Below are 13,928 nucleotides of genomic sequence, written 5' to 3'. Positions count from 1 at the left end.
CCATTATGGTTATTATTATGATTATTATGATTATTACGGATCTTGGTATAATTATCATGGATATTATGATCATCATTAAGATTTTTATGGTTACTATGATTATTGTGATTATTGCTAAGCTTATTAACATTACAATTACGATTATTATGATTATTGTAGTGATTATGATGATCACTATGATCATTACGCTTGTTAGTATGATTATTATGATCACCATTCTGATTATTATGACTATTGTGATTTTTATGGCTATTATGACTATTATAATGATTATTACGATTATTTCCAAGTACATTGTTGTTATTATTACGACTATTATGATTATTATGGCTATTATGACTATTATGGTTGATATGGCTAGTATAATGTATATTGTGATTATTTCCGAACCCATTATGGTTATTATTATGATTATTATGATTATTACGGGTCTTGGTATAATTATCATGGATATTATGATCATCATTAAGATTCTTATGGTTTCTATGATTATTGTGATTATTGCTATGCTTATTAACATTACAAATACGATTATTATGATTATTGTAGTTATTATGATGATCACTATGATGATTATGGCTGTTAGTATGATTATTATGATCAACATTCGGATTATTATAGCAATTATGATTTTTATGGTTATTATTGCTATTATAATGATAAATATGACTATTTCCAAGTTTATTATGGTTATTATTATGACTATTATGATTATTATAGTTATTATGATTATTATGGCTAGTATAATGCTTATTATGATTATTTCCAAGCTTATTATGGTTATTACTATAATTATTATGGTTATTATGGTTATTATGATTATTATGGTTACTATGGCTAGTATAAAGGTTATTATGATTATTTCAAAGCTTATTATGTTTATTATTATGATTACTGTGATTATTATATGTGTTAGTATAATTATGATGAATATTATGGTCATCATTAAGATCATTATGGTTATTACGATGATTATGGTTAGTACGTTAATAATAATGGTTATTAAGATTATTTCCATGACTATTCTGTTTATTATGATGATTACTATGATCATTATGGTTGTTAGTATGATTATTATGATCACCATTCTGATTATTATGGCAATTGTGATTTTTATGGCTATTATGACTATTGTAATGATTATTACGATTATTTCCAAGTTCATTATTGTTATTATTACGACTATTATGATTATTATGGCTATTATGACTATCATGGTTGATATGGCTAGTATAATGTATATTATGATTATTTCCGAACCCATTATGGTTATTATTATGTTTATTATGATTATTACGGATCTTGATATAATTATCATGAATATTATGATCATCATTACGATTATTACGGTTACTATGATTATTGTGATTATTGCTAAGCTTATTAACATTACAATTACGATTATTATGATTATTGTAGTTATTATGATGATCACTATGATCATTATGGTTGTTAGTATGATTATTATGATCACCATTCTGATTATTATGGCTATTGTGATTTTTATGGCTATTATGACTATTATAATGATTATTACGATTATTTCCAAGTTCATTATTGTTATTCTTACGACTATTATGATTATTATGGCTATTATGACTATCATGGTTGATATGGCTAGTATAATGTATATTATGATTATTTCCGAACCCATTATGGTTATTATTATGATTATTATGATTATTGCAGATCTTGGTATAATTATCATGGATATTATGGTCATCATTAAGATTATTATGGTTACTATGGTTATTGTCATTATTGCTATGCTTATTTACATTACAATTACGATTATTACGATTATTGTAGTTATTATGATGATCACTATGATTATTATGGTTGTTAGTATGATTATTAGGATCAACATTCAGATTATTATGGCTATTATGATTTTTATGGTTATTATTGATATTATAATGATAAATATGATTATTTCCAGGTTTATTACGGTTATTATTATCACTATTATGATTATTATAGTTATTATGATTATTATGGTTACTATGGCTAGTATAACGGTTATTATGATTATTTCAAAGCTTATTATGTTTATTATTATGGTTACTATGATTATTATGGATCTTGGTATAATTATGATGAATATTATGGTCATCATTAAGATCATTATGGTTATTACGATGATTATGGTTATTACGATAACCATAATGATTATTAAGATTATTTCCATTACTATTCTGTTTATTATGATGATTACTATGATCATTATGGTTGTTAGTATGATTATTATGATCACCATTCTGATTATTATGGCTATTGAGATTTTTATGGCTATTATGACTATTATAATGATTATTACGATTATTTCCAAGTTCATTGTTGTTATTATTACGACTATTATGATTATTATGGCTATTATGACTATTATGGTTGATATGGCTAGTATAATGTATATTGTGATTATTTCCGAACCCATTATGGTTATTATTATGATTATTATGATTATTACGGGTCTTGGTATAATTATCATGGATATTATGATCATCATTAAGATTATTTTGGTTACTATGATTATTGTGATTATTGCTATGCTTATTAACATTACAATTACGATTATTATGATTACTGTAGTTATTATGATGATGACTATGATTATTATGGCTGTTAGTATGATTATTATGATCAACATTCAGATTATTATGGCTATTATGATTTTTATGGTTATTATTGCTATTATAATGATAAATATGATTATTTCCAAGTTTATTATGTTTATTATTATGACTATTATGATTATTATAGTTATTATGATTATTATGATTATTATGGCTAGTATAATGCTTATTATGATTATTTCCAAGCTTATTATGGTTATTATTATAATTATTATGATTATTATGTTTACTATGGCTAGTATAACGGTTATTATGATTATTTCGAAGCTTATTATGTTTATTATTATGGTTACTATGATTATTATGCATCTTGGTATAATTACGATGAATATCATGATCATCATTAAGATCATTATGGTTATTGCGATGATTATGGTTATTACGTTAATAATAATGATTATTAAGATTATTTCCATGACTATTCTGTTTATTATGATAATTACTATGATCATTATGGTTGTTAGTATGATTATTATGATCACCATTCTGATTATTACGGCTATTGTGATTTTCATGGCTATTATGACTATTATAATGATTATTAGGATTATTTCCAAGTTCATTATCGTGATTATTACGACTTTTATGATTATTATGGCTATTATGACTATTATGGTTGTTATGGCTAGTATAATGTATATTATGTTTATTTCCGAACCCATTATGGTTATTATTATGATTATTATGATTATTACGGGTCTTGGTATAATTATCATGGACATTATGATCATCATTAAGATTATTATGGTTACTATGATTATTGTGATTATTGCTATGCTTATTAACATTACAATTACGATTATTATGATTATTGTATTTATTATGATGATCACTATGATTATTATGGCTGTTAGTATGATTATTATGATCAACATTCAGATTATTATGGCTGTTATGAATTTTATGGTTATTATTGCTATTATAATGATAAATATGATTATGTCCAAGTTTATTATGGTTATTATTATGACTATTATGATTATTATAGTTATTATGATTATTATGATTATTATGGCTAGTATAATGCTTATTATGATTATTTCCGAACCCATTATGGTTATTATTATAATTATTACGATTATTATGGTTATTATGATTAGTATGGTTACTATGGCTAGTATAACGGTTATTATGATTATTTCAAAGCTTATTATGTTTATTATTATGATTACTCTGGTTATTATATGTCTAGGTATAATTATGATGAATATTATGGTCATCATTAAGATCATTATGGTTATTACGTTAATAATAATGGTTATTAAGGTTATTTCCATGACTATTCTGTTTATTATGATGATTACTATGATCATTATGGTTGTTAGTATGATTATTATGTTCACCTTTCAGATTATTATGGCTATTGTGATTTTTATGGCTATTATGACTATTGTAATGATTATTACGATTATTTCCAAGTTCATTATTGTTATTATTACGACTATTACGATTATTATGGCTATTATGACTATTATGGTTGTTATGGGTAGTATAATGTATATTATGATTATTTCCGAACCCATTATGGTTATTATTATGATTATTATGATTATTACGGATCTTGGTATAATTATCATGGATATTATGATCATCATTAAGATTATTATGGTTACTATGATTATTGTGATTATTGCTAAGCTTATTAACATTACAATTACGATTATTATGATTATTGTATTGATTATGATGATCACTATGATCATTACGCTTGTTAGTATGATTATTATGATCACCATTCTGATTATTATGACTATTGTGATTTTTATGGCTATTATGACTATTATAATGATTATTACGATTATTTCCAAGTTCATTGTTGTTATTATTACGACTATTATGATTATTATGGCTATTATGACTATTATGGTTGATATGGCTAGTATAATGTATATTGTGATTATTTCCGAACCCATTATGGTTATTATTATGATTATTATGATTATTACGGGTCTTGGTATAATTATCATGGATATTATGATCATCATTAAGATTATTATGGTTTCTATGATTATTGTGATTATTGCTATGCTTATTAACATTACAAATACGATTATTATGATTATTGTAGTTATTATGATGATCACTATGATGATTATGGCTGTTAGTATGATTATTACGATCAACATTCAGATTATTATGGGTATTATGATTTTTATGGTTATTCTTGCTATTATAATGGTAAATATGATTATTTCCAAGTTTATTCTGGTTATTATTATGACTACTATGATTATTATAGTTATTATGATTATTATGGTTATTATGGCTAGTATAATGCTTATTATGGTTATTTCCAGGCTTATTATGGTTATTCTTATAATTATTATGATTATTATGGCTATTATGACTATTATGGTTGTTATGGGTAGTATAATGTATATTATGATTATTTCCGAACCCATTATGGTTATTATTATGATTATTATGATTATTACGGATCTTGGTATAATTATCATGGATATTATGATCATCATTAAGTTCATTATGGTTATTACGATGATTATGGTTATTACGTTAATAATAATGATTATTAAGTTTATTTCCATGACTATTCTGTTTATTATGATGATTACTATGATCATTATGGTTGTTAGTATGGTTATTATGATCACCATTCTGATTATTATGGCTATTGAGATTTTTATGGCTATTATGCCTATTATAATGATTATTACGATTATTTCCAAGTTCATTGTTGTTATTATTACGACTATTATGATTATTACGGCTATTATGACTATTATGGTTGATATGGCTAGTATAATGTATATTGTGATTATTTCCGAACCCATTATGGTTATTATAATGATTATTATGATTATTACGGGTCTTGGTATAATTATCATGGATATTATGATCATCATTAAGATTATTTTGGTTACTATGATTATTGTGATTATTGCTATGCTTATTAACATTACAATTACGATTATTATGATTACTGTAGTTATTATGATGATGACTATGATTATTATGGCTGTTAGTATGATTATTATGATCAACATTCAGATTATTATGGCTATTATGATTTTTATGGTTATTATTGCTACTATAATGATAAATATGATTATTTCCAAGTTTATTATGTTTATTATTATGACTATTATGATTATTATAGTTATTATGATTATTATGATTATTATGGCTAGTATAATGCTTATTATGATTATTTCCAAGCTTATTATGGTTATTACTATAATTATTATGATTATTATGGTTATTATGGTTATTATGGTTACTATGGCTAGTATAACGGTTATTATGATTATTTCAAAGCTTATTATGTTTATTATTATGGTTACTATGCATATTATGGGACTTGGTATAATTATGATGAATATCATGATCATCATTAAGATCATTATGGTTATTGCGATTATTATGACTATTATGATTATTCTAGGTATTATGATTATTATGGTTATTATGGCTAGTATAAAGGTTATTATGATTATTTCAAAGCTTATTATGTTTATTATTATGATTACTGTGATTATTATATGTGTTAGTATAATTATGATGAATATTATGGTCATCATTAAGATCATTATGGTTATTACGATGATTATGGTTAGTACGTTAATAATAATGGTTATTAAGATTATTTCCATGACTATTCTGTTTATTATGATGATTACTATGATCATTACGGTTGTTAGTATAATTATTATGATCACCATTCTGATTATTATGGCAATTGTGATTTTTATGGCTATTATGACTATTGTAATGATTATTACGATTATTTCCAAGTTCATTATTGTTATTATTACGACTATTATGATTATTATGGCTATTATGACTATTGTTGACGACACAGAGGTCTAAGGACTGGTTTTATTTTGTGGGATTATTACAAGTTTCGTTTGTGTTAATTAGCTGTATCGTTAGGATTAGTTTATATTTTGTGTGATTATTACAAGTTTCGTTTGTGTTAATTAGCTGTATCGTTATGATTAGTTTATATTTCGTGTTAAGTTCTGCGATTGTACGATATATATGTAATCATCGTTGTCGTTATTATTAACACTGCGTTGCGTTGTGCCAATGGTTGCGTTATGTTCAGCCCTATAATTGTATAGTATTATTGAAGTCTGACCCGGGGTAGGGGAAGTAGAATAAGGCGCACCGCGGGGTCAGAATAGGGGCTTTTACTTTGAGAGAGGCACGGGTGACGGACGGAACAATCGGGAAACGGGGGCTCGTGTCTTCTTGACGTTTTTCGGGCGTGAACAGTGGTTGAACATAGCAGAGTCGTGTTAATGCTCCGATCAGAGCAACCTTGTGCCAAGTAACACGACTCGGTGTAATCGCTCGATGGCAAGAGCTCATATCTTGAGAGGACATTCAGGGTCTTCTCCTGAGGCGCGTTTATGCTCGGTTAGGAGCAAATGGTGCCAACAAACGCGTCTCAGCAACCAGCTACCCGATGGCAAGGGTCCCTAGGAAAGACAAGCAACTGGGAAAGGTTCCAGTGGACAAAATGGGTGCAGCCACTGTTCGCTGATCTTACCGTTTCGGGAAAGAGCGGGAAAGAGTTAAGACGACCGTTTATAAGTAAGCGCGGGTATGACCTATGAAAATTAGAGTTCCGTCGGGTCACTCCTGTCTCGGTTCAACGTTTAATAAATTGGCCATAACCAGTGAAAGTGTACTATAAGAATCCTAATAAATGGTGTCTGAGAGTATAACCCCTCCATTCGAAATTCGGTCGTACCATGCCGTAGTGGGAATGCCTGGCATTGTAACCCTACGGTGATGCGGTCCGGTACAAAATTTGGTCCTTCGAGCCGGATCCGAACCGGCGACGTGCGCGCGAATAGGGTCGCGGTTAGAGTCTCATTATGTCGATGGAGGGGGCTCAGTCACCCGATATCTATTTGAGCGAAATGAAGAGCGCAGCGGAATTTTCGCTTCATAACAGTGCGGAGATCGAGTGTTGACAGTTGAGGTTTCGCTTCGTAAGAGTGCGGTGATCGAGCGTAAACAGTTGTGTTTTCTTTTCGCACTAGTGAAGTGAGCGAACGTGAACAGTTGTACCGTTGATTAGCCGTAGTGAGGTGATCGTGTGGTATCAATTGAGTTTTTGATTCGCAATAGTGAGGTGATCGTGTATTATCAAGGGAGTTTTGATACACAGCGGTGAAGTGGTTGAGTGATAGTTAAGGTTCCGACTTTCGACAGTGAGACGGTTATTGAACAAACCAGGATGCCCCGCCCTCGTCGTACCGCAAAAGGAAGAGGAGCAGGGAGAGGCCAAGGCCCAAGAATGGAGCCCGAGCAGGTGGCGGCCGATGAAGCCACATCTTTAGCTCCGGTCGAAGAGCTACAACGAGACTGCAGTCTTGAATCAGTCCGCTCGGGTCCTTCAGAAAGCGTATCAAAGGGAGCGCCCTTAGAGCCGACCGCGGAAACACAAAATGAACCTGGTTCTATAGTATCAAGAGGGAGTACGCTTAGCCGTAAGCGACGCTTAGAATTACGCGCAGCCGAAGAACGAGCTAAAATAAAGAGAAGAGCTATTGATGAAAGGGAACAATTAGAATTAGAATTGGTGGATAAGCAGTTGCGAGCGGAGCTGTCTGAAGCTGAGAGCGAAGACGGGAGTGTACTCAGATCCAGTATAAGAAGCGGAGCTGGAAAACGGTCCACCTCTCGAACTAGGCACTGGATAAGCTCCAGCTCATTTAAGAAAGTGTCTGAAGCAGGGCAACCAACGCAAGAAGTAAGGACCTCAATGCCCGGGCCGGCGGTGGAACCTGAGGTGACAGTAGAAAACACTGAAGTCAAGCAACTAACAAAGGCACTGACACAAACCCTGGGAGAGATTACTGCTCGTGTCGGATCGACGCGAGTTGAGCGAACCATGCAAACAATACTAAACACGAGAGATCTACCCACATTCAACGGGGATCCCCTAGATTGGCTTCCCTTTAAACGAACCATTGAGTTATTATTGGAGAGCACTGACTACTTAGAAACTGAGAAGGTAACACGATTGTATAGTTGTCTTCGGGGAGAGGCGAGAAAATCCGTGGCGGCCATGATGATGACAGCCAGTACCACCAGTCAAGTTATGGAAGTACTAGAATTACGTTTCGGCAACCCTGACTATATAGTACGAGAGTTTACGGAAGAATTAAAACGATTACCCAAGATCGGTACTGGGCGCGATAGTTTAGTAGTTATCGCGACAAAGTTGAGAAACTGTGTAGCAGCGATGCAAGCCGTAAACCACGTAGGATATTTGCACAGTCCGGAACTCGCCTCTGAGATAATCCGTAAAATGCCCAACGCCATGATCTACAATTATAATCGTTACTGGCATGAAAATAGAAACACGGGAGACCCAAGACTATTAACACTATCAAAGTATCTTCAACTGGAGGCTGAAATAGCCTCTAAGGCTGGCACTAGTGTAATGATTGGCCGTCAGGGACAACCATTTCGCCGCCAAAATGCAGAGTCAGATCGTCGCTATCCTGCGAAAGGAGTGCGACACGTGTCACTGGCGACGAGCCGAGAAACCGAAAAAAAAAGGGGAAGGTCCAAATGCGTACTCTGTGGAGGCCCACCACACAGGATAAGCGAATGCATTTGGTTTGCCGCGCAATCAATTCAACAACGGTGGGACTGTGCGAAGAAGAAGGGCCTATGCTTCAGATGCCTGCAAGGGATGCATAGAAGGAATCGCTGTCGCGCGAAATTGTGTCAACGCCCTGGTTGCAATCGGGCGCACCATACCCTCTTACACAGATCAACAGAAGAATCAACGGCAGAGATGAGCGAACATTGCACTCCATCGAGGCCAGACGAGACAGCGAGTGGTAACATCTGACTAACCGCGCCTCCACGCATTTGGCTAAAGGTAGCTCCCGTCACAGTGACAGGTCCACGAGGATCCGAACCGAGCCTTGCTCTCATGGACGAAGGATCAACGATTAGCCTAATAGATGAATCTTTAGCAGAAGAGATTGGAGCTGGAGGGCCCAGGGAACAGCTAATTTTACAGGGTGCTAATCAAAAGATGATAGCAGTGGAGTCCATGAGCAAGCGAGTCACCTTTAAAATAAGCGGAGCACTGACCAACAAGGAATTCAGCGTGTCGGGAGCGCAGACAGTCAAAGGACTATCGCTACCTTGGCAAGGATTGTCGAGGAAAGATCTTGACAGATACACGCACTTAAATGACATAGAGATACAGTGCTATCCCAATGAGCAACCGCAGTTATTACTCGGACAAGATAATTGGGATCTGATAATATCGCAGGAAACTCGAAGAGCCTCACGTGATGAACCAGTCGCCTCTCGCACAGAGTTGGGATGGGTCGTGCACGGTTATGTGGCTACCAAAATTAGGCCGAGAGTAAAGGAAACCATGTTACACATTGATAACCGCACAGACGCACAAGATGACCAATTACATGGAGGTGACCTACACGAGTTGGTCAAAAATCACTTCAGATTAGAGAGTATAGGGATAATGCCACGAACCCGATTCGATGCGCAAAAGAAACGAGCTATTCAGTTGCTCAAATCCACGACAAAACGAGTTGGGGACCGCTGGGAAACGGGACTACTATGGAGACAAGACGACATTCAACTTCCTGAAAATTACAGTGATACGTTCATCCGTTTGAAGTCGCTGGAAAAGAAATTGGACAAAAATCCAGAATATGAACGAGCGTACCAAGAACAAATTAATGACCTCATAAGCAACGGTTACGCAAGGAAATCAAGACGAGAGGATAACCAAAGAAGATGGTATCTACCCCATTTCGGCGTCACCAATCCGCACAAACCAGGGAAACTGCGTTTAGTATTTGACGCTGCTGCGAGAACGGATGGTGTTTCTTTAAATGATCACCTATTGGCTGGGCCGGACATGCTGAATTCATTGTTGGGGACATTGTTCCGGTTCCGTCAAGGACTAATTGCATTTACCGGGGATATCAAAGAAATGTTTCTGCAAATCAAGATCCGTACGGAAGATCAAAGGGCGCAATGCTTCTTGTGGAGAGGCAAAGATCGCAGGCGGCCGCCGGAAACATATATCATGACATCCATGATCTTTGGAGCGGCATCTTCACCATGCTCAGCCCTATACGTGAGAAATCGAAATGCCGAGGAATTCCGAGAAACTTACCCACATGCAGCCAAAGCGATCATACAGAAACATTATATGGACGACTATTTGGATAGCGTTAATACAGACGAAGAAGCCATTAAGTTGATTCATGATGTCACAGAAGTACATCGACGTGGAGGCTTTCAGATTCGCAACTGGTCAAGCAACAGCCAGAAGGTGTTGTCCAGGTTACCGCAGGCGACTTTAATGAAGGGAGCCGTACCCTTAAATTCGACAACCGGTATGGAAACGAGGATTTTAGGCTTACAGTGGGCTCCTACCGACGACACGTTGGGGTTCGAATTGAACATGAAGAAAGCCCTTGAGATGATTGTTACAGGTGCCCAACGACCAACGAAACGCGAAATGCTACGCACTATAATGTCAGTATTCGATCCCATAGGCATTCTGGCGCCACTCACAATCCGTAGTAGAATGCTACTGCAGAAAGTTTGGCGGAGTGGTATAGCTTGGGATCAATGCCTCACAGATGATCAGTGTGAATATTGGCGACGATGGACAGCCGATCTGAAAGCTATAGGTCGATGCAAAATACCACGTTGTTACATCAAGCAGCCCCTTCATAGCGACCCAGAATTGCACGTGTTCTGCGACGCTAGCGAAAGAGCATACGCAGCGGTAGCTTACTGGCGGTATGAACTCGAAAACGACAAGTTTGTCACGGCGTTCATCGCGAGTAAGTCTCGAGTTGCTCCCTTGAAGCCAGTCTCAATCCCAAGGATGGAGCTTCAAGCGGCGTTGCTTGGCGGCAGAATAGCGCATACCATCCAGAAGGAACACGATTTTAAGGTGTTAAAACGCGTATTCTGGACGGATTCTCGCACGGTACTTCATTGGATTAGAACAGATCCTCGGGAATATAAAGCATTCGTGGCACACAGGCTAGGCGAAATAGATGACCTGACAGACGTTTCCGAATGGCGATGGGTACCTACGAGGCACAATCCAGCGGATGACGCGACAAGAGATAACCAAATACAGGTAACGTCCGAGAGCAGATGGATAGTAGGACCAGAATTTCTCACGAACCCGGAAGAGACTTGGCCGAAAATGAAAAGCATCCCTAATATGGAGGTGATACACGTTAAGGAGGAGAGGAAACCGCAATTTGTTGCCGTATGTTCAAACCAATTCCGATGGGCATTGCCAGAATTGGCCCGATTCTCATCCTGGACACGGTTGATACGTAGCACCGGGTGGGTGTTGGTGTTTGCCGACCGTTGTCGCAGAAGAAGGAACTCGGAAATGTCCGTAGATTACCTGGAACGAGCGGAGACTCTATGGATAAAATCTAGTCAGAGGGAGAGCTTCGGCCAAGAAATCGAAGTTCTACGTCAAAATAAAACTCTGCCAAGACACAGCCGATTAGTGCAGCTTACAGTACTATTGGATGAAGAAGGCATTATTCGTCTGCGTGGGCGCATAAGCGCCTTGGAAGGCGTTGAAAGACAATCGAGAGATCCGCCCGTACTCGATGGGAAGCACGCTTATACCAAGTTACTTGTGTTGCACTATCACCGAAGAGCTAACCATGGTAGTACCGAAGCTACTATTAATGAATTAAGACAAAAATATTGGATCTTAAATCTAAGACCGACTGCCCGAAACGTCGCCGCACGTTGTCAATTATGCCGAATAAAACGTAGCAAACCAGAAACACCACTCATGGCGGATTTACCGGCAGCCCGATTAAAGCACCATCATAGACCATTCACTTATTGTGGTATCGACTATTTTGGGCCAATGTTGGTTACTATAGGTAGAAGAAGGGAAAAGAGATGGGGAGTTCTATTCACATGTCTCACGACTCGAGCGATACACCTGGAGCTCGCCGCATCTTTAACAACGGATTCCATGATTATGGCACTCAGGCGAATGATTGCTCGGCGGGGATGTCCAACCGAAATTTATTCGGATAACGGGACAAACTTTCGAGGCGCCGATGCTGAATTACGAATTGCCCGCCAGGAAATGGACGCGAACCTCTTGAACGGAGAAGCCATCAATCTAGGAATACGTTGGCGGTTCATACCACCGGCGGCACCACACATGGGTGGTAGTTGGGAGCGACTTATAAGATCTGTTAAGGTATCGCTTAAAGCAGTACTGAAAGAACGTGCTCCCAAAGAGGAGACCTTAGCTACCCTGATGGCGGAAGTGGAACATACTGTTAATAGTCGACCATTGACTCATGTGTCGGTAGACCACAGAGATCAAGGAAGTCTGACACCTAATCATTTTCTTATTGGAGCATCATCAGGAGCGCCGATACCAGGAAAGTTTCGTGACCAAGATCTGCACTTACGAAAACAATGGCGCGTAGCACAGAAATTGGCCGACATGTACTGGTCTAGATGGGTAAAGGAATACCTACCCACGTTGCTTACGCGAACAAAGTGGAACCGGGAAACAAGGCCATTGCAAGAGGGCGACCTGGTACAAATCGTCGACCACACATTACCACGTAATACATGGCCCCGTGGCATAATATCAAAGGTCTATCCCGGCCCTGATGGACGCATCCGAGTCGTAGACGTACGAACGAAGACAGGAATACTCCGGCGACCAGCAGTCAAAGTCGTCGTGTTACCTATTAAGGAAATTGGTGCGTCCATTCTTGAGTCCGCACCAGGGGGGGAGAATGTTGACGACACAGAGGTCTAAGGACTGGTTTTATTTTGTGGGATTATTACAAGTTTCGTTTGTGTTAATTAGCTGTATCGTTAGGATTAGTTTATATTTTGTGTGATTATTACAAGTTTCGTTTGTGTTAATTAGCTGTATCGTTATGATTAGTTTATATTTCGTGTTAAGTTCTGCGATTGTACGATATATATGTAATCATCGTTGTCGTTATTATTAACACTGCGTTGCGTTGTGCCAATGGTTGCGTTATGTTCAGCCCTATAATTGTATAGTATTATTGAAGTCTGACCCGGGGTAGGGGAAGTAGAATAAGGCGCACCGCGGGGTCAGAATAGGGGCTTTTACTTTGAGAGAGGCACGGGTGACGGACGGAACAATCGGGAAACGGGGGCTCGTGTCTTCTTGACGTTTTTCGGGCGTGAACAGTGGTTGAACATAGCAGAGTCGTGTTAATGCTCCGATCAGAGCAACCTTGTGCCAAGTAACACGACTCGGTGTAA

At 36.4% G+C, this 13,928-nt stretch overlaps 1 protein-coding gene across 1 annotated transcript; it reads left to right on the top strand.

Moving 5' to 3' along the window:
• The first annotated feature begins 9,555 nt into the window (after nt 1–9,555).
• On the top strand, nt 9,556–13,446 carry LOC143187624 (uncharacterized). The gene has a single exon (XM_076391850.1). The coding sequence runs from the start codon at nt 9,556–9,558 to the stop codon at nt 13,444–13,446; it is 3,891 nt and encodes a 1,296-aa protein (XP_076247965.1).
• The last annotated feature ends 482 nt before the right edge of the window (nt 13,447–13,928 follow it).

Source organism: Calliopsis andreniformis, unplaced genomic scaffold, assembly GCF_051401765.1.
Source record: "Calliopsis andreniformis isolate RMS-2024a unplaced genomic scaffold, iyCalAndr_principal scaffold0132, whole genome shotgun sequence".
NCBI lineage: Eukaryota > Metazoa > Arthropoda > Insecta > Hymenoptera > Andrenidae > Calliopsis > Calliopsis andreniformis.
This window is presented reverse-complemented; position numbering and strand designations above follow the sequence as displayed.